Raw genomic sequence first — 20363 nt, 5'->3', positions numbered from 1 at the left:
AAGAACCCGTGATTCTCGGTTAATGATGGCAACTGGGATTGCGGTCACTAAGCAATGTGATCATGTGACAACTCACTTTATGATCACATCACTTAGTGATGAAACTTCCGGTCCCAATTGTGGTCATAAATCAAGGGCTACCTGTAAAGTGATTTAAATGGAGAGTGCAATGGTTGGGGAACATAGGAAGCTCTCTTACAGCAAGTATCCATCAAAACCACTGTTGCACTCTCTGGCCACCTTTGTATTGATGGTTCTCAAGTACGAGTCTCTCCCATTACTTGTACCTGAGCCTTTGTCACTGGGGATAATAGAGATTTAATCTAACCTTTGGTTTGCAAAGCTTGTGGTTTGCTGCTGAGCTATAGCCTCTACCTATAAAAAAGGGTAGATACTTTAGGCTCCTGAGGTTATCAGTGGTGATGCCCTGGTGAAGTTGGAGGGTGATTCGTACATGACCATGGTGGTATAATAATGGCTCAGGACTTTGTTTCCCCAGGAACTGGATTAGCACAGGTAGCTTTCACAGAGATATTGTACTGATGTGTGTATTTCTAATACCATTGCTATAAAAGCTGACTTTTGGATAAGGGAGGCAACAGTCATATTGGCAGGATTCAGGTTCAGTGCTTAAGTTGAGAGTATATCCAGGGTATAACCTTTTGTTGATGAAGGTTTGCACTGCTAAAAATTCATTTGTTTCTTCAATATTATCCAAGTTCATTTATCTCCATCCTGCTCTTTATTGTTGCAAAGATAGGTTGGTGTGAGTTAAGGATATTGGCATTGTGAACAAGACTGCCACAATCTCACAAGAATTGGGGTTTTTTAACAGGGGTTAAGCATAACTTTTGCCAGCTTCTACTCTGTTCTGACACAGGTTTCTCCCCACTCCACCAAACAGCTTTGTCAAATGCTGGCAGCAGCAGTGCTTCAGTGAGCACCAGGCAGACCCTCGTGATAGATCAGTGCCGTCGGGTAACACTATATTGAGGATATTATGCACCATTATAATGACAATCCTAGAACACCCGGTAGGCAATGTTCTCGACCTTGGCAACTTGAAGATGTGTGGACTTCAACTCCCAGAATTGCTGGCTGGGGAATTCTGGGATTTGAAGTCCACACATCTTCAAGTTGCCAAGGTTGAGAAACACTGCACTAGCAGCTTGCTCTGATTCGTAGGGGGTGGGTGGCAAGATAGATGCCAGCAGTAGATCACACAAGGGCACCAGGATTCCAGTAGGTGGGCTAGGATTTCATGTGTTCACAGCCAGCTGGGCTGTTTGGATCTTGCCACAATTTCCTGGTTTGTACCTTTTCTTCCTGCTAACATATTGCAGTCATTCCTTGAGAAATGTGATGAAAATTTGCTAGCAGTATGCAAATTTGGAGATATATAAGGCAAACAAATTAGGGGCTTATTTTGATTGCTGAATGTCTGAGTTCCCTACCTGTGCTTTAATGCAAAAAATAATTGTATCTGAGTTGCCTTTGGCTTCTCTGTAAAATGATAATTGTAATGGGGTTCATGTTTTATTTATTAAAACATGTATCCCTTGCTTTTCCATGAACAACCCATAAGGCAGCTTGCAATATTGGGAATGACCCAAAGCAAAACCAACCTTAGCACCTAATAAACAACTAATAGGGGAGGCAAGTAATCAGGTTTGGGGCCACTTACTGAAAAGAGGGTATTGAAAAGGACGTCCCACACTCTGAATGCTGTGGCTTTTCAGGCCTTGTCTCACGTATCCATTTGTCATGGTTCAGAAATAGCAGGGAGACAGTGCCTTGGCTGTTGAACAACGTGTGTGAATAGGTACGTACAGAATGAAGCAGCGCTAAAGGTAGCCTGGTCTCAGAGGGCTTAGGACAGTGTTTTTTAAACCTGGCAATATTAAGATGTGTGGACCACACATCTTAACATTGCCAAGTTTAAAAAACACTGGTTTAGGACATGGGTGTGCAAACTTTTTAGGCCGAAGGCTGTTTTTGGCCTTTGAATGGTGTGCTAGGAGCCTACTTCATAAAATGGATAGGACCAGAACAAACACTAAATTCATTTTAATTTAATTTACATAAAAAGTACACACGTTTGATCAGCCACAGCAGAGATTGCATAGCAAGTTGAAGAACTACACTAGCTAGGGTCAGGATGTTTGGGGAGAGGTTTCAGAAGTGAAGTGTGTATTGTTTTAATCTGCAAGGCTTAAGGCCTGTGCTTTGGCTCCCTAATATGGGAAAAAGAAAAAAAGATTGCAGTTTTTGGCTCTGTTCACTCAGGTGGCTCCCTGGGCTGCACTTTTACCATTGTCTCTGATGTACATTTACATTAAACTAAGATCAAATTCAGTTTAAAAAATCAGACTGTTAATATGTTTACTCCACATGCATTGAACTGTTTTTGCCTTTTTGTCCTATTAAGTTGAAAATGTTGGAGGGGCTTTGGGGGGCCCATGCCAAGCTTGTTTGAGGCCTTAAAGATTAAAATCTCTACTTTGGAACGGTCTCCAAAAGAGACTGGCAGCCAGTTTGACTGGTAACAATAACCCTGGAATAGCTTACATGAGGCAGCAGTTTGGCTGTTGAAACTTTATTGTGCCTTACAATAATCCATACCGGGCATAAAGAAGTGCTGTAACTTGATGATAGAGCACATCTGTTAAGGCACAAAGTTCCATGTTTAGTTCTTGGCATCAACAGAAAGGAATAGAGACATTCCTCTGTAACATCTGGAGAGCTGCTGCTAATCAACCTTATCAGCATTCAGTATATTGATTAGTATAGACCAGAAAGGTCTGGTGGTCTGACTTAGTATAAAGTTGCTTGTTGTGCAATTAAGGCTTGTTTGGCCAATTTTAGGTATGATTGTTTAAGAAAGGATCCAGCTGATGCAACTGCAGAAGCTGCTGAAAAGCACTCCTGTCTTTGTGTACCACATGGACATATGGAAATTCAGGAGCAGCATTTGTTCCTCCCAAGCTTCGTATTTCATTTTAAGGGGTCTGTGATATACCTCATTCTAGCAAAAGTGCTAATCAACAGTGCTTCTGTCTTGCCCAGATTATGCTTCTCTTTGCCTACCCCTTTCCACTCCCTCACAAGACAGTAGAAATTGGTTCAGGCCCAGTTTTTTTTCTCATTTTTGTCCCTCCAGTGGGAGGGTGAGAAAATTGTGGAATCCTTGGGGTTCTCTGAGATCAAAAGTAAGATGTGCAAAGTTTAGTGTTTGCATATTCTTAGCATTAGCTGTATTTTTTTCCCCTTTAGCATAGAGTTTGGTTTCTTTGGTATCAGGCCTGGCAGAATCTGTAGATGATGGAGCAATGGACTATCTGATCCTTGTGTATGTGAGTAACTAAGAGAAAGTGACTACTTCAAAAAAAAAATACTTTAATGACCAAGTATAAAATATATACAAGGAATTTGTCTTCGGTGACGAACAGCAAGATCAACGGACAGTAAATGAATGGTTGGGTTTAGTTGTCACTAGACCTTTGTGGTGTATATCTCAGGTTTCAGAAAATTTTATCACTGGTGCATAATTTAGTATCCACAGCATTTCTGATTTTTTTAAAAAATTAGAAATGTTTCTAGTCCTCAAGATAGTGGAGAAAATGAGTCTGTGTCTAGAGGAAGAAGTGAAGTTGAACCAAGCAGGATTCCCAGTTAAATACAGGTTGTAGATAATGCCTCATAGGGCTCTATTGTTGTGGTTTATTTCTTTAATACACAAGTAATGTTATCCTGCTCTTAATGCTCTTTCCATCTGCCACCCAGTTGCTTGGGGGTGAGAAAATAAATACCCATATTCTTCAAAAGGCTTATAATTTTGGAAGCAGAATAAGAAATAAAAATATATGTACAATGCACTTCATTTGCATATACCTGGATTTAATTGAAGGTCCACAGGAAAGCTGGTGGATAGTGAAAAAAAAATCTCTTAAAGAAAGGAGGGCCCTTAGGTCAAGATTGTCAGCCAGCATATGGGAGCAGCAGGCCAGGAAATTGCTCTCCATCTCCTCCCTTCCCCCAATTCCTGTCCCTTCTTTTTCCCCAGATCAAACTGCCAGTCCCCAAAGGTTTGGAGGGATCTCAGTTGGAGGCTCCCACCCCATCTCACCAGCCCACCCAAGAGAGCAGCTTGGATAGCAACCAGACCAGAGAGAAGATCAAACAGAAGATCAAAGAGGTGGAAGAGAAGCAGCCTGAGATGAAGTCAGGGTTCATGGCCTCCTTCCTGGACTTCTTGAAGTCAGGCAAGCGTCAGACGCTGCCTTCATCCTCCACCTCCTCAGCAGCCACAGTTGGGGCCTCCAGCGCAGCAGCTCCCGTGGTCTCTTCTGCAGGCAGCCCATCCAAGACGCCTCGCCCCCCATCGGCTACATCTTCCTCCTCCCAGCCCCCACCCCCCTTTAGTGTGGCACCCCCAATGTTACCTGGTGGTTTGGATGGACCAGAAGGAGATCCAGCTGGGCTTGTCATGAGCTGCACCAGCCCCTGCAAACGGCTTGACGAGGAGCTGAAGCGTAACCTGGAGACATTGCCCTCATTCTCATCAGACGAGGAAGACTCTGTCAGCAAGAACCAGGACCTGCAGAAGAGCATCTCTTCAGCCATCTCGGCGCTCTATGATCCCACTGACCGTAAGGATGGAGAACCCAGTGGTGAGTGCCAGGGCCACCTGTCCTGATCATGGTGTCCCTTAATTTTTGTGACTTCTGTCCCTATCACCACTTGATAGTGTTTATAGCAGTGTTTCTCAACCTTAGCAACTGAAGATGTGTGGACTTCAACTCCCAGAAGCAAGGCTGGGTAGGGAATTCTGGGAGTTGATGTCCACACATCTTAAAGTTGCTAAGGTTGAGAAATACTGGTTTATGGTGTAATATTTCCTTCTAACAATAGGTCAGTAACGTTTCTAGGATTTTGCCCACGTCGTAGTGTCACCACATCTCATGCAGAATTTATTTTTATTTTATTTATTTACAGGACTTACAGGCTGCCTATCTCATACAATCACTCTAGGCAGCTCACAACAATCCGTAAAACATAGTTAAAAACAAAGGTACCCCCCCCCCGGCAAATAAATGGCAGTCTTGGGAGTGTTTGGCCTTTCAAAAAAAATATTTTGGATTTAATTTGGGGAAGCTGGGAGGCCTTTTTAGGATACAAAAAGGGTCACAGTTCTGCTACTGCTCTATTCCTCATTCCTACTAGCAATATTTTTTGCATCCTTAATGTAAAATTGTGAACATCTTTCTGTAGCACTTAAGTGGTCCCCTATTTTCCAAGTAGATTGCCTTAAGACTATAGTTTACCTAGTTAGATCAAGGTGTACACTGTTTCCTGTAAACTTTCTTACCCTTTTCCACCCAGCATTCATTTTAGATTTTAGATCATTTACACTATTGTGTCCAGCAACCCAAGACTTAGATAATGTCCTCAGAGTCCCTCCAAAGTTGCTGGCAGATTGCAACAACTAATTTCAGAGTAGGAGAAAATGATGAAAGGAATGGAAATAATTATCCTATTTTACCGATTTTGATTGCCAATTTTAGTTGTCTTAGGCCAGTGTTTCTCAACCTTGGCAACTTTAAGATGAGTGGACTTCAGCTCCCAGAATTCCCCAGCCAGCATGGTTGGCTGGGGAATTCTGGGAGCTGAAGTCCACTCATCTTAAAGTTGCCAAGGTTGAGAAACACTGTCTTAGGCATACTCACTTTTTGTTGTGTAATCCCCTCTATGTCACTCGGGTTGAGTGCAGCCCTTGACTTATTGAAACGCTCTGTAGTCCTGATATAAAGTTACCAAAAGCTGTACTCTTTTCTGTATTCAGAGAAATATGCTTGCTTACTCACGGCTAGTTCACACTTTTTGGAAATCTTTTCATTACATTTTTACTTGTGGAAAATATGTTTAAAAACACTGTTTTTCTCAGTAAATCAATAGCATAGAGAATATAATATGATTCACTGAAAACCACGTCATTATACCATGAGAACTACTATGTTTTAGTAACTCTCATGGTATAATGATCTGGTTTTCAAGTGATTATTCATACCAAATACACACACACATGCACGCACGCATATAGTAGATGAACTTAATGATCAACTTGGATTTCTAATTTAACAAATCTGAACTGGATGGCACGCTAATGCATTCAACTTGTTCACTCCTGTTCAGTCCTCTCATTACACAAACAAACAAGTAAATACGAGCAGGACTCATTTGCATGAAGGTCAACCCGAGGTTATGGTTAAATCCTCCCAAATAAGCTGAGATTCATAAGCTCATTTTGCAGTAGAGTTTGCTGTTGGTTTCTAAATTATGGCTTATTTGAATTTATCCAAGGTACATGTCACATAAAAGTGTCATCTGTATAATTTGTTTATCCACTAGCTTAAAGTGAGGAACAGAACTGGAGCAAATAAACCGAGTGAACTAATTTGCAGTTTGTTTACGTTTATGATTTATTAGGCGAGGACTCCTAGCTTACTGTTACATGTGAGAGCCCCCTGTATTTAATTGCACCTGTCAGCACACTCTGTCTTTTGTGTATTCAGTTGTTGCTGTTGATTTCCTTGCATCTTTTGAAAAATCAGAATTAAATATATCATGCAAGGTTGCAGTCTTAACCTTAACTCTATTAAAGATAAGTTAAAATCTAAATAACTGAACAAACTAAAAATTAAACAAATTAAATGCAGGCGTGAATGCCTGAAAAGTTGAAGGTGTACTAATGTAAATATGTGATATGTTTAAGAATTTGGTTCCTTCATTATAAAGCAGCGTATGGTTGCCCTCTGCAGTATGTATTGGTAAATAGGAGTATTGATCATCAGAAGGATACATCCTTAAATCCAAAAGGGTTCCAGATCCAAAGAATGAATTTCCTCTCATTCTCTACTTTTTTTTCTCCTGCAGATGTGCCACCAGTGGAGGTGAAGGTCCCCAGCCCTGCTCCTTCAGTGGAGGCAGATGCCCAGCAGGAGCAGCCACCCCCACCCATCTCCCCAGCTCCCTCACTCAAGGAGCCTCCCCCAGTGCTCGAAGAGCCACCACCCCAGGCATCTCCTGAGCCTGAAGACCCTGAGGACACACGGCCTCTTCACCTTGCTAAGAAGCAGGAGACTGCAGCCATTTGTGGAGAGACAGATGAAGAGGAGGTGGAGAGTGGTGGGGAGGGGATCTTCCGAGAGCGGGATGAGTTTGTCATACGTGTTGAGGATGTTCAGGCTCTCAAGGTATGTAATGAGTCTTGAGCATTGAATGGGTGTGTACATTAAAGACACACTTTAAATACTAAAATTGAAAGGTATTGTTCAAATGCTTTGGGAGCAGAACTAGGTGACTTGATGCCCTGTGTGTGCTTTTGACTTCCTCTGTTGCTAGCTGCAGCCAGTGCAAAGGATTGTGAGAATTGTAATTCAGAATACCTGGAGCACACTAGTTGAGTTTTTTTCAAAGTGGAAACTCTTCGTGTTCTCAAGCACTAAGTTTAGTGTTGAGAATTTCTCAAAGTTAAACTTTGACATGCTAAACTTTAAAGGAAACTGCAGAAAATATTCAAGGGAGGGAGAATTGTGTAATTATAATGGGGCAGTTGTAAATTATATGCTTTGGAGTCCAAACTGAATTTAATTGCACTCAGTTCCCATTGAGATCAGGATGAAAAAAATAACCACAGGTGAAGTATAAATAAATAGTCCATTTATTTCCCCAAAATATTACTTCCCTTTTAAAATTGTATTAGGTGGGTTGTTGGCAAGCTATTATATCTTCCCTACAAATACTTATGGGTATTTGAAGAATCAGATTAGCTCATCACTAATAGCCTCATCCAGAAGGACAAATTGTGGAGAAATGTAGTATATCTGGGAGCTCTTTTGTCATTTCATGCAGTTCTCTTCTGCTACAATCTTGGTTAGAGGATAGTAGTTGAGCTTATTAGCTGTCCAGTACTTGGCATTGCTGTAACTAATTTTTTGTCCTTCTCTAGCTTGCACTTCAGACTGGGCGGGAACCACCTCCAATCTGGCGAGTACAGAAAGCTTTGCTTCAGAAGTTTACACCTGAAATCAAGGATGGGCAGCGTCAGTTCTGTGCAACCAGCAATGTGAGTGTCCACCCCATCTACTTAAGTAGTATCATACTCTCAGGGAAGCAAGAGCTTCAGAGATGAGGGATCTCACCAACATGATAGATATGAAATCAGTAAATTAAATCCAAGTATCCCATTCCTCCTGTTCCCATTCCTCCTTTCACTCCCCTCCCCCTGGGTATGCTTCTACCGTGATGGTAGCGTAGGGTCAAGCCAAGTACAGGAATACTTCTTTTCTTTTGTTGGTCTGTTGATAAAAGAATGGTCCCTGACCACCACCACCACCACTTTTGCGCTTGGGATAGTCCAGTTGAGCAATTAGCTTGATATATTATTGTGTTGGGCAAAGGATTGCAATTTCAGTTCCACTTGTTCCCTCATTACTTCTGGAAGAAGAGCAGTTATAAGTGGGATGGTCTCCCTCTCTCTTTTCTTTCTGTATTCAATTCTTTCTTTTCCTGCTTCACCCCTCAGTATCTGGGCTATTTTGGTGATGCCAAGAACCGGTACCAACGACTCTATGTTAAATTCTTGGAGAATATCAACAAGAAAGATTACGTCCGTGTCTGTTCCAAGAAACCTTGGCACCGGCCTCTGCAAGCCGTCAGGTAAAGGATCAGGAAGGTGTAAGAGAGGCCAGTTCCCGCTGAGGAACAGTAATACCTCTGGGTAATTGCTTAACTTACACAGATTTCATTCCAGGGTAGCTGTTTTTAAATTGCCCGTTTCTCCAGCACTGCCTTGGGACGCACATGTATTTCTTTCATCTCCCTATCCCTCCAGTTCAGGCTGAATTAAAATTGTCTAGATGACTTCTGCACGAGAAACTTTTTCTCATTTTTGAAAAGTCCCCTTAGCAGCCACTCTTTGCCTTCCGATGTTCCATCCTTGCTTATGTCGCCTCATGCATGAGGGCGATGGGCTCCTGTCACTGCCTTTTCCCTCTTCCAGCTAAGGGGGCACCGAGCTCAGCATCTTTTTCCTGTTCTGCTTAATCGTGTCACAGCTCCTAAGGTCAAGGGGGGCGGCTGGGCTGGGCATCTTTACTTCCCTCACCGGCTCGTGCTTTCCTGGGCATCCTTTCCCTTGGGTCGCCCGTCACCGCCTCAGATTCATCTTGAATGGTGAATTAGATCACAGTCTGCTTGAAATGTTGTAGTGCTTGCTAGCTGTTAGGCTGTAAGAATTCCCAGGGCCTCCCTGTTTTCACTGACTTTTCCATTACGGCTTTCTTTGCACTCAAACTCTCCTGCCACAGTAAACCTGGCCTCTCAAGTAGGCTCCCTCCTTTCATGGCCCAAGGCACGTGGTTTTGGCTCTCAGTGCTCTGTTTTTCTGGCACAGGAGGCAAAGCCAGCCCAAGGCGTCTACCCCCAAGGTTCCCGTGGCGCCCAAGGTTGAGAAACCTGAGAAGCTGGAAGTCCCAGAGAGAGCTGAGAAACCTGACAGGCCTATTAAGACCGAGAAGCTCCCCAAGGCTGAAAAAATGGACAAAGCAGAGAAGCCTCCCAAAGCTGAGAAAGGACCCAAGCCAGAAAAGGCCCCCAAGGTGGAGAAGTCTGAAAAGCCCCCCAAGGCAGAGAAACCAGCCAAGGCAGAGAAGCCCCCCAGAGTGGAAAAGGCGGATCCTCCTATGCCTGTGCTCACAAAAACTGCCCCAGGCGGTGGAGCTTCTAAACCCAAGCCGAAGCCGGCCAAGGTAAAAGCTGAGCCGCCCCCCAAGAAGAGGAAAAAATGGCTCAAAGAAGCAGCATCTTCTTCGGACTCAGATTCCAGCCCTGACCAGCAGAGTGAGGAGGGTGAGTAGCGGGGGGAAGAACCTCCACCCAGGTTGGTGGGCACCAGAACCAAGAAGTTTAGAAATGATGCCAAGAACCTCTGTAGTCTTGGGAAGAGAAGAAATGTGGCACTGATCCAAGGGCAGGCATCATACATTACACCAGAGTTGCTCAACCTTGGCAACTTGAAGATGTGTGGACTTGAACTTCTGAGAGTTGAAGTCCACCCATCTTAAAGTTGTCAAGGTTGAGAAACCACTTTACAGTTATTTGCTTGTTGGTAGTTGGGTCTGTTTATCATGTTCACTAAACAGATTTATTGAACATGATATGTTCAATAAATCCCAGCCATTGGGATTTATTGAACAGATCATGGTTAAGCATACTGTGGCTCACTGCCATGTGTGTGAACTAGATCAAGGAGAAACTAGGAATTTACAAGGGTGAGGAATCTGGACCTCTCCACGTGACCTGAATTAGAACTCCCAGCAGTTCCAGCCCACGAGAAGAAAAGAGTCCAGGGAATTGTGATCCGGCCGTTTGTGAAAGGCCACGGGTTCTCTGAAAAGCCTTAGGAAAGGATTTTATCATTAACCAGTTAGACAGAGAAATTGTGGAAGGCTGACAATAGGGAATAGAAAGAAGGAGCCCTGTCTATAGAGGGGTTGTTTAAGTGTAGGATCAGAAGAACCTCCAGATGAGTCAAGGAGGGAGCGAGACTGGTCTCTCCCTCTCCCTCTCTCCCTCTAATTTTTGGTTGTATGTATAACCCAGCATTTCTCAACCTTGGCAACTTTAAGACGTGGACTTCAACTTCCAGAATTCTGGGAGTTGAAGTCCACACATCTTAAAGTTGCCATGGTTGAGAAACACTTATATAATCTTACTGTGTTTTGCATTCGTTTGTTTGTTAACCTGTTTTGAACCCTTTTGAAAGGTAGAGCTACAGCCGTCTTCCGTAATAAAATAATGCTCCATTTCCCATTTAGAACGTGTGCCCACAGGCCGCATTCTCAATACACGAGCCATGAAGGAGATGTACCGCAGTTACGTGGAAATGCTGGTCAGCACTGCCCTTGACCCAGACATGATCCAAGCTCTTGAGGATACAAATGGTGCGCATTCTTGTGTAGAGGTGCTTAGATGGGCTCATGGGCTAGTTTGAAAAGCCAGTGGCTTTTGTTTCCATAGGCCATTCTCGTAGCTCTCCTCCTTTTGCTTTCTGTTTTGTACCATTCACTCATATTTGCTTGATGGCCTTCTGGAAATGCAAAAAGTTTTTGCTCTCTAGCTATACTTGCTTAGGAAATTCCTGGGGCCAGAACAGACTGAATATATACAGTCTTGTTCTATGTTGCCATAGTAAGAACTATAAATATGCTGTTTTTTAGAAAAGAAAAAGTATAAACATCTCCACATTCTTCCTAAGATGCCTGATTTTGCAAATGCAGTATAAATCCCACAGCTTTGATCTCTTGTTAGTAGAGAACACCACTGAATGTTTCAGTATACTCCTTTGTAGCATTCATTTGTATTAGGCAAAGATATGAAGGGCTGGTTGGAGGAGGGGTTCTCAAACTTTGCAGTCCCGCAGCCCTTTAAAATGATAAATGAAATTGTGGCTAAAGCTAAATAATAAATAAAACTCTAATTGTAATTGGCAGATGTTTTTGACAGATGTCAAGACCCATGGGTTTAACCATTGTTTAGAATGCTCTCTGGGTTTTGTTCCTTGCTTTGCATATGCAAACTTGCTGTAGACTTCTCTGGGCAAAGCAGGAGTGAGCTTTGACAGTGCTTCAGTTTTGCCTGCCCAAGCCTGATCAACTCCCCCCCCCCACAAAAATGCTCCTCCTCTAAATTATTTCCTTAGGGGATCCACAGTTTGAGAACACCTGGGGTAGAGTGGTGCTTAAGCAAGCGTTTATTCATAACATGTAGCATTTTGAAAAATCTGGTCCTGCCTAAAAATTCCAGCCTCTTCAGAATAGAAATGTGGCATTTGAAACCTTGTTATGTTCCTTTCGCTTGCTTGTCTAGAACTCAGACCACTGCAGCCGGGTTTCCTTAGTGCAGGACACTGGCTGCCCATGTCCTGCATTGCAGGTTTCCTGTCCCTGCCCATCCTGGATGCTTTTTTTGGTGACCTTTGCCATCTGTTTTGACAATCCTATCCCAGATGAACTGTATCTCCCGCCCATGAGGAAAATTGATGGGATTTTGAACGATCATAAGAAAAAGGTGCTGAAGAGAGTGTCCCTGAATCCGTCGCTACAGGTACGGAAAGAGGGCAAGTAGAATCTGCTATTCCCCCAGAGACTGATTTTTGGAAAAGGGTATTTATTCTAGGCTTTGCTTTGTTGCCAAGATTTGGCTCAAGTGTTTTCTTCTCATTCACCTTCACAACAACAATGGGGGAGCAGGGGGAGGCCCTGAAGGCCAAAAGGTTTGTAACACAACATAGTTTAGATAGGTTAAGGATCCAAGCTTTTTACTAGCAGCCCAGATGGACCTTTAAATCCTGTTCTATATATAAATATGAAATGCACACTTAACATGAGACTTCATGCTGCCTTGGATGTTTCAGTTCCTCTATCCGTGTATCTTGCTAGTAAATGGCTCTGAAGTGTCACCCTTCAATTCATGAGTCGGCAGCTTTTTCAGGTGGGGTTGATATTATGTCAATCATACTGTATATGGTGGCAGAAATTCCAAAAATTTAAATTGACATTTAAAAAAAAAAATGGGTGAAATCTCACTTGATCCCTGCGTTGCACAAGGTTTCAATGACCCTATCCCTGAGGCCTCACAAAATCTCAGTCAAGAACACTGAAATTTGTCTCATGAGTTTTAGCCATGGTTAGGGTTTTTTAATTTTATTTTGAAGATCTATGGGAGGCATTTAGAAGTATCTCAGAAGTACTACTTTGCTGGCCTCTTCTTTAATCATTTTTCCTTATACTGTACTCTTAACCCCAGAGAATTTTGCAAAATTTTCACCACAGACTGAAGGGCTCCTACTGCATAAACAGGAGAGCTTGATTATTCCTTTTTTTTTTTTCTGTGTTGGCAATCTGCTGTGAAAGTCGGCTTTAACTTTGCATGTATCTTAGGGGGATTTATACAGGTAGTCCTTACTTAGCAACTGCTTCATTTAGTGACCGTTTACAGTTATGACAGTGATGAAAAAATAACTATAACCAATCATTGCATTTACAACCTTCGCAAGTCTGTAAAACAAAGGAAAGCTGAAGTAATATCATAAGCACAGTCGCGGTTTCATTTAGCAACCGCTTTGCTTAATGGCCAAGTTGCTGGTCTCAGTTGTGGTCACTGAATAAGAACTACCTGTATGTCTTGTTGGAATGATCAGACAAGTCAGATTAAAGGGCCATTTTTCTGTATTTTAACATCAGGCATCCTGCCCTGAGCTGGCTAAGAAAAGCCATTTCTCCCCATCCTGCTTAAAAACAGTTTGTGAAACATGAAAAAATAAAATCTTCAAATACAGAGGAAAAACTGAGGTTTATTTGATGTCATGTTGCCGGGCTCTGGATTTGCAGTGCATGTTGGACCAAGGGCATGGAACTGGTTCTTTAGGATCACCTGATTTCAGGACCTTGTGCTATTGGGGTCTGCTTGAATAGGCTGTAGTTAGATTTTTCTAGTCAATGAGCATCCTGTTCAGTAGTGATGCTCTTGTCTGTTTCAAGGAAAGAAGTCTCCTGGTCCTACTTATATAGAGGGTAGTTCTCCCTTTCCCTGAACCACCTCCTGCCTCTAATGTTTTGTCTCTGAAGTCTTTTCAGAGGCTATACCTAACTCTACTATTTGAGGATGCCTCCATTTTAATATATATTTAAATATCTGATTTGTCCAGTCCCTAACATCTTGGAATCTTTTTAACAATAGAAAGTGGAATCAATTGACCCTGACAGGCAGAGGTTATGCTTCTCACACATTTACTTTCTTTCCCATCCAGGAGGCACTCCATATGTTCCCCCAACTCCATGCCGAAACATGCGATACCACAGTTAAGTTGCGCCCAGGTGGTGAACCTTATAACCGCAAGACGCTCAACAAACTCAAGAAGAATGTATCCAAACCGCAGGTAAGTGTTGTGGATGAAGGTGGTGCCCAGGATCTGTGGTAAACCTATCCATTTACACTGATTACTCTTCTCTCTCTTTTCTACCAGAGAGCTCAAGGTAAGTATAGTTGTTCTCCTACTCATCTTCTGTTTTATATTCACAAATTGCAAGGGTGAACAATAGATCCGTAGGCCATTAATGAGAGTTTCATGACTGAGAAGTGATTTGAATGTGGCTTACTGTCAGCCTTGCGAGGTAGTCCAGACAAGAAGCACATCCAGAAGTACTAGCTCTAACTTTATTGTAAGGTTACATTAACAGAATCTTGTAAGCCTTTCCCCCCTTGCCTTTACAGTCCAAGAAACTAGGCAGGGTCCCTTCTGAGACGTTTGCCATTCCTTCTGCAGGCTCAGCTGCCTCTTTTCTGACCATTGCCTAGTCTGCGGATCTTCCTCCTGTTTCCCAAGGTCATTCCCACATACCATTACAGTTACCTTATCCTACTTTGATGTGCTAACCCCAGGTTTCCCCTACCTGTATCCTCCAGATGTTGTGGCTGCTTCTGAGAATTCTGGGAGTCCAGCACATCTGAAGAGCATTGACTTGTGGAAGGCTGCTCTGGGTTTGTATTATGCTGGCTCCCCACAGCTTGTTGGTAATCAGAAATTGACAGTCTATAACAGTATTGTCCAAACTTGCCCACTTTAAGATGAGTGGACTTCAACTCCCAGAATTCCCTAGCCAGCATGGCTGGCTGGGGAATTCTGGGAGTTGAAGTCTACTCATCTTAAAGTGGGCAAGTTTGGACAACACTGGTCTATAGCCTGTGGGCCACATGCAACACATGGTGATTTTCCATGTTTTATCTAACGTGCAGTTCTCAGTGCACCTAATTTGTACCTTCAAAAATTCTAAGCTCTCAAAAAACGTGAAAAAAACCCTCTGGGTTCTCATCATATCACCAGTGCATCCTCAGAGACCAAAGACAGACATAAATTGGAAAGTGCATCCTCTCCCTGTAAAAAACACATATATCATTATGGCAGCCACTAATTCCATTCTTAATTGCACATTGATGATTAATATTAATTCATCCTCCCCTTCATCCCTAATGTAACAACTTACTCTAGATTCCCATTTCTAGCAGATCTGCCTACTCTTCTGCGGTAGTCAGCTCTGACTATAAATGTATTACTCTTTTTTCATACAGATTACATTCACTCTGAAGCACTTTTTTTGTTTTAAGGAAAAAGTGACATGCAGTTTTTCATGGGAGCTCCACTTGAAATATAATTTTAAATTCCAATCAAAAAGTTTCAATCCGGTATTCTTTTTAAAAAATGAGGATAGTGGTGCTGTGTAACTTTGGCCTCTCCTGTTGAATCCTGGGGATATTAGATAAGATATATAACATTTATATATTTATTTATAAATAAATAGATAAGAGATAAGATAATTAGATTAGAATAGATGTTAGATTAGATACAGAGAAGAAGATTTAGCAGGGAATTTGAGTATATTTCCAAAAATATACTCCAGTGCTGTAAAGAAATTTTGGCAACGTCTGTGCTCTCTTCCTGTATTAACAAGGTCACAAAACTTTAAAAAAATAGCAACGGGTTATGCAACATGGAAAGAATCAGAAAGTCAGTTCAAAAGGGCAATCCCACGAGGCCTTAATTGGAATTGAGGGTGAAGGAAATCTCCATTTGAGCATAATAGTATAACCTACATTCCCATCACTGAATAAAACAACAATTTAATGCTAGTATTTCTTTCTCATTTTGTCAAAAAAGAGATAAGGGATCTCTTCAAGAAATTCCCTAGCTGAATAGTACTCACTCCGCCATGCTAGCTTTACAAGTTATAGAGCTGTTATGAAGCACAGCACTCAGAGGAGGTATTTCTTGAGACCAGTGAGTCAGTTTAGTAGAGGAAAATAAAAAGCATGCAACTATCCATATATATGATATATGCTGATACAGTTTTGAGCCACAGGTGCTTAGCAGTGGGTTCCCCTTTCCTTGAAATTAGTTTGTGGTTATTGAAATGTACATGGACATACTTAGCTAAGACAGTCCACATGGACTGGCCCATCTCATGTAATGCCAGCAGGTGATAGATCTCATGTAAAATGGTCATTCAAAGAGAATAGAGATTATTTAATATAACATCACCTAGTAAACCTTTACCCACTGTGTGACCCAAATGAACCAAGCTTTTCTTATTTGTACGACGACAACAAGAAACTTTATTGATTAGTCGTCTGACCATATAAAAAACTATAAAACCAATACAGAGAAAACAGTAGGACATAGTCATAACAAATCATCACCCCAACAGTTAACCCCAATCTGTTCTAGGTAGTCTGTCCTCTTTGAAATGGCCTTTGATATAAAAATTACAGCCTTGCTAGCGATATGCAAGTTTGTCCCCTGAAAGAAGTAAGACAGTTTCTCATGGGAGTCCCAATATTTTTTTAGTTTTTAAATAAGGATCTAAGTAAACAGTCCTTTCTGCAGAATATAGTTTGCAATCAAATAGGATATATGCAATGTCTTCAACAGCTGATGCACCACAGGTACACAGTCTTTCTTCAAATGGAACTCCATGGAACCTCCCATATCTTACCATAGAATCTAATTGTTCAAAACGTGCTCTACAGAAAGGTCTTCTAAGATGTTGAGGCATATAAGTTGTTAAATACTTTTCTATCTGGGAGGCTGATTTGTGTTGAGCCAACCACTTCAGGGACTTAGCACATTTAAGGAATGCAGTATCATCTTAGGCAGCCACATCCAGGACCCTTTGTTTGCAGCTTTTCTGCACCTTCAGATCTGATTGGACTGGGAATTGGATGGAGAATTCATATTGTGCAATGGCATTTGAAAGTTGGGCAGCGCAAGTGTGAGGAGGCACATTAAGTGTTTGCCCTTTGAAACACAGCTTGGGTAATCTATATGGGTCCATAAATAAGATCTTCAGCCAACAGTGGAATACTTTAATTACTAGATGACTTTGTATAGGGGATATACCCAACTCTGTTCTTACTGCTGGAGTGGGTATGGATTTGTCCATCCCCAAGATGCATTTCAAGAAAAGTTCTTATTTGTAATAATGTGGCTATTTCATTGTTTAAGCTACTCAAGAAGTAAAAGATATGGGCAGAAAATTAAAATCAAAAAACAAAATTAGATTTTTCCCCCCCTTGGGCGATCCATTTTCTATAAGTTATCTTAATTTGTTAGTCTGTCTTGCCAAGCACAATGTGTTGTAGTCATGTATTGAATTTCCTGCACTTTTCAGGAGTGCAGCATCATCCACAGGAGGCTTAATCTTTGGCTTTCTAATAACCAACATTAACCCTGCCACATCTGGATTTGAGGTCAGCTTGTTTACCTTCACTCAGCCTATTTTTGAATTTAGGCAATCAATTATTTTTCTGGTGTTTGAATAGCAAGAAACAAGAAAATATGTTGAAAGTGCTTCATTCTAAAAATGGATTACTTCTAGCAGTTTGTGGAAAAAATGGAACTCTAAGTGCTGATCACTAATCCTAGCACTCTCTTCTGGACTTGACCTAAGAAGAAAGACTGGAACTATTGTAAAACAATCTTCTCAAGGCCCAACCCTATCAGATGGTCCACAATATCAAAAGCTACCGAGAGAATAAATAGGAATTAACTCCCCCCCCCCCAGCTTCCTAGTTCCTGGGGTAAATCATTCCCCTAGATGACCACAAGAATCTCAGTTCTGCATCCTAACTGAAAACCTGATTGAAACTATGGACTAGAGACGTGAGAAAAATCGAGTCCTTTTACTAACTGGTGGACATACTTTAGCAACTTTTTGATTGATTGACTGATTGATTGATGATGTGCCATAAGTTGTTTTCAACTCCTAGCAACTACATAGATAGATCTCCATGATGATCTACTCCTAACCTGGTCTTTCAGGTCTTCCAATGGTGCACTCATCGCCATTGTAACTGAGTCCATCCACCTTGCTGCTGATCATTCTCTTCTTTTTCCTTCCACCTTTCCCAGCATTAGAGCCTTTTCCAAAGAGCTGGGTCTTTGCATAATGTGTCTGAAGTAGGATAATTTGAGCCTGGCCATTTGTGCCTTGAGTGAGAACTCTGAGTTGATTTATTCAGTGATCCATTGGTTTGTTTTCTTAGATGTCCATGGTATTCTCAGGAGTCTTCTCCAACACAAAAGTTCAAAGGTGTCAATACTCTACCTATCCTGGTTCTTTAAAGTCCAACGTTCACTTCCATAGAGTGCCACAGGGAATAGCATGGCTTGCACAATTCTGATCTTTGTAGATGTAGATACATCCTGGCATTTGAATATCTTTTCCAAGGCCTTCATGGTTGCTCTACCGAATGTTAGTCTGCGGCATATTTCTTGATTGCTTATTCCTTTACTGTTGATGGTTGATCCTAAAAGGCAGAAACTGTCCACTACTTTGATATCTTCATTGTCAATTCTAAGGTTGGTTGTTCTACTTGTTGTCATTAGTTTGGTCTTCTTTAATTTTAGTCCCATTTTTTCACTGTGCTCTTTGACGTTTATTACTAGGGCTTGCAGATCCTTTGCATTTTCAGCTATGGGGGTAGTGTCATCAGCATAGTGCAGGTTATTGATGTTTCTTCCTCCAAGTTTAAAACCATGCTCATCTTCTTCCAATCCAGCTTCCCTTAATATATATTCAGCATATAGTTGAATAAATAAGAGGAGAGTATGCAGCCTTGTCACACTCCTTTGCCAACCTGGAGCCAATCTGTTTCGCCATGTTCTGTTCGTACTGTGGCTTCCTGATCTGTATCAAAATTTCTCATGAGGACGATGAGATGTTCTGGAATTCCCATTTTTCTGAGCACTTTCTACAGTTTGATGAGATGGACACAATCAAAGGCTTTTCTATAATCAATGAAGCACATGCTGTCTTCTTTTTGGTATTCTTTGGCTTTCTCAATATCCAGCATGCATCAGCAATTATGTCTTGTGTTCCTTGGCCTTTTTTAAAGCCAGCTTGAACATCTGGCATCTCTTTTTCTTCATGTAGGGCTCTAATCTGCATTGGATGATCCTAAACATTATTTCGCTGGTATGTGAAATTAAGGATATTGTACAATAGTTTGCACATTCTATTAAATCTCCTTAACAGTTAAGGCTTAAAAGTTGTTAAGCAACTTTTTAGCAGTCATAAAAATACTTATAAAGAGGTTTTAAATTTCTGCAGACACCACTTTTGGGGGTGTGGAGGAGAAATATGTGTGTGTGTGTGTGTGTGTTTGTGTGTGTGTGCATGCATGTCCAGATATCTAGGGTAATTGGAGTTTTAGAAAATCCTTTAAAGCAGTGTTTTTCAAACATGGCAACTTTAAGATGTGTGAACTTCAACTCCCAGAATTCCCCAGCCAGCATCTTAAAGTTGGAGAGAGCCAGTTTGGTCTAGTTAAGGCACCAGGCTAGAAAGCAGGAGATTGTGAGTTCTAGTCCTGCCTTAAACATGAAAGCCAGCTGTGTGACTCTCTTAGCCCAACTCACCTCACAGGGTTGTTGCTGTGGGGAAAATAGGAGGAAGAAGGAGTATTAGGTATGTTCACCACCTTGAGTTATTTATAAAAATAATAGAGGCGGGATAAAGAAATCTTAAAAAAAAGTTGCCAAGGTTGAAAAACATTGTTTTAAACTATTTGAGATATTACAAAAGGGAATACCTTTAATATGCCATTTTTAATATTTTCCCTTAAGAATTTTGAGTATATAAAATATACAAACATTTGATATTGGAAATTTAAAACCTCCAGCATTCAAAACTGCAGCTTCAGCAAGTATTTTATATTTTCAAGAGTCCTCACTTAATGACCCTAACTGGGACTGGAATTTCCATCACTAAGTGAAATAGTTGTTAGGCGAAACATCATGTGACCGCACCGCTTAGTGATGGCAGTTCCAGTAGTCTTGTTGTGGTTGTTAGGCAAGGACCTCATGCTTCTCCTGCCATGCTGCACTCGCCTCTGCTTCAACTCCCCCACCAGCCTATCTCCCTCCCTCTGCCCTTTTGGCTGCCCTGCACTCCACTGCCACTGCCTACCCCTGCCGCCCCCCCGCCAGTCCCAGCTGACTTTTGCTGTCTTCTTCCTCCCGCTGCTGACAAGGTGCACCTGGCCGAGGCAGCTGCTGGCCCTTTGCGTGGCCTCCATGACACCATGAGGCCTCTGGCCATACTTGTCAGCAATGGGAGGAAGCAGACAGTGAAGGTCAGCTGGGGGGGCAGGGGTAGGTGGGGGTGGAGTGCAGGGCAGGGCAGGGCAGCCAAAAGGGCAGAGATGTGGGGGAGATAGGCAGGTGGGGGAATTGAAGTGCATGCTGT

The 20363-nt window shown here is 41.9% G+C and overlaps 1 protein-coding gene across 1 annotated transcript in view; it reads left to right on the top strand.

The window, feature by feature from the left end:
* The window catches only part of PRR12 (proline rich 12), a 42907-nt gene that overhangs the window by 16463 nt on the left and 6081 nt on the right, over window positions 1–20363 (top strand). Inside the window, exons 5-12 of the mRNA XM_088143533.1 lie at window positions 4064–4670; window positions 6934–7253; window positions 8009–8125; window positions 8585–8718; window positions 9455–9909; window positions 10878–11003; window positions 12068–12165; window positions 13871–13999. Coding sequence (XP_087999659.1) covers window positions 4064–4670; window positions 6934–7253; window positions 8009–8125; window positions 8585–8718; window positions 9455–9909; window positions 10878–11003; window positions 12068–12165; window positions 13871–13999 — 1986 coding nt within the window. The remainder of the gene's footprint in view (window positions 1–4063; window positions 4671–6933; window positions 7254–8008; window positions 8126–8584; window positions 8719–9454; window positions 9910–10877; window positions 11004–12067; window positions 12166–13870; window positions 14000–20363) is intronic.

Source organism: Python bivittatus, unplaced genomic scaffold (assembly GCF_059951505.1).
Source record: "Python bivittatus isolate LINGU-HERP-01145 unplaced genomic scaffold, Pbiv_v1 ctg000410_np1212, whole genome shotgun sequence".
Taxonomy (NCBI): domain Eukaryota; kingdom Metazoa; phylum Chordata; class Lepidosauria; order Squamata; family Pythonidae; genus Python; species Python bivittatus.
Note: the sequence above shows the minus strand (reverse complement) of the source record. Positions and strands in the feature narration are given on the sequence as shown.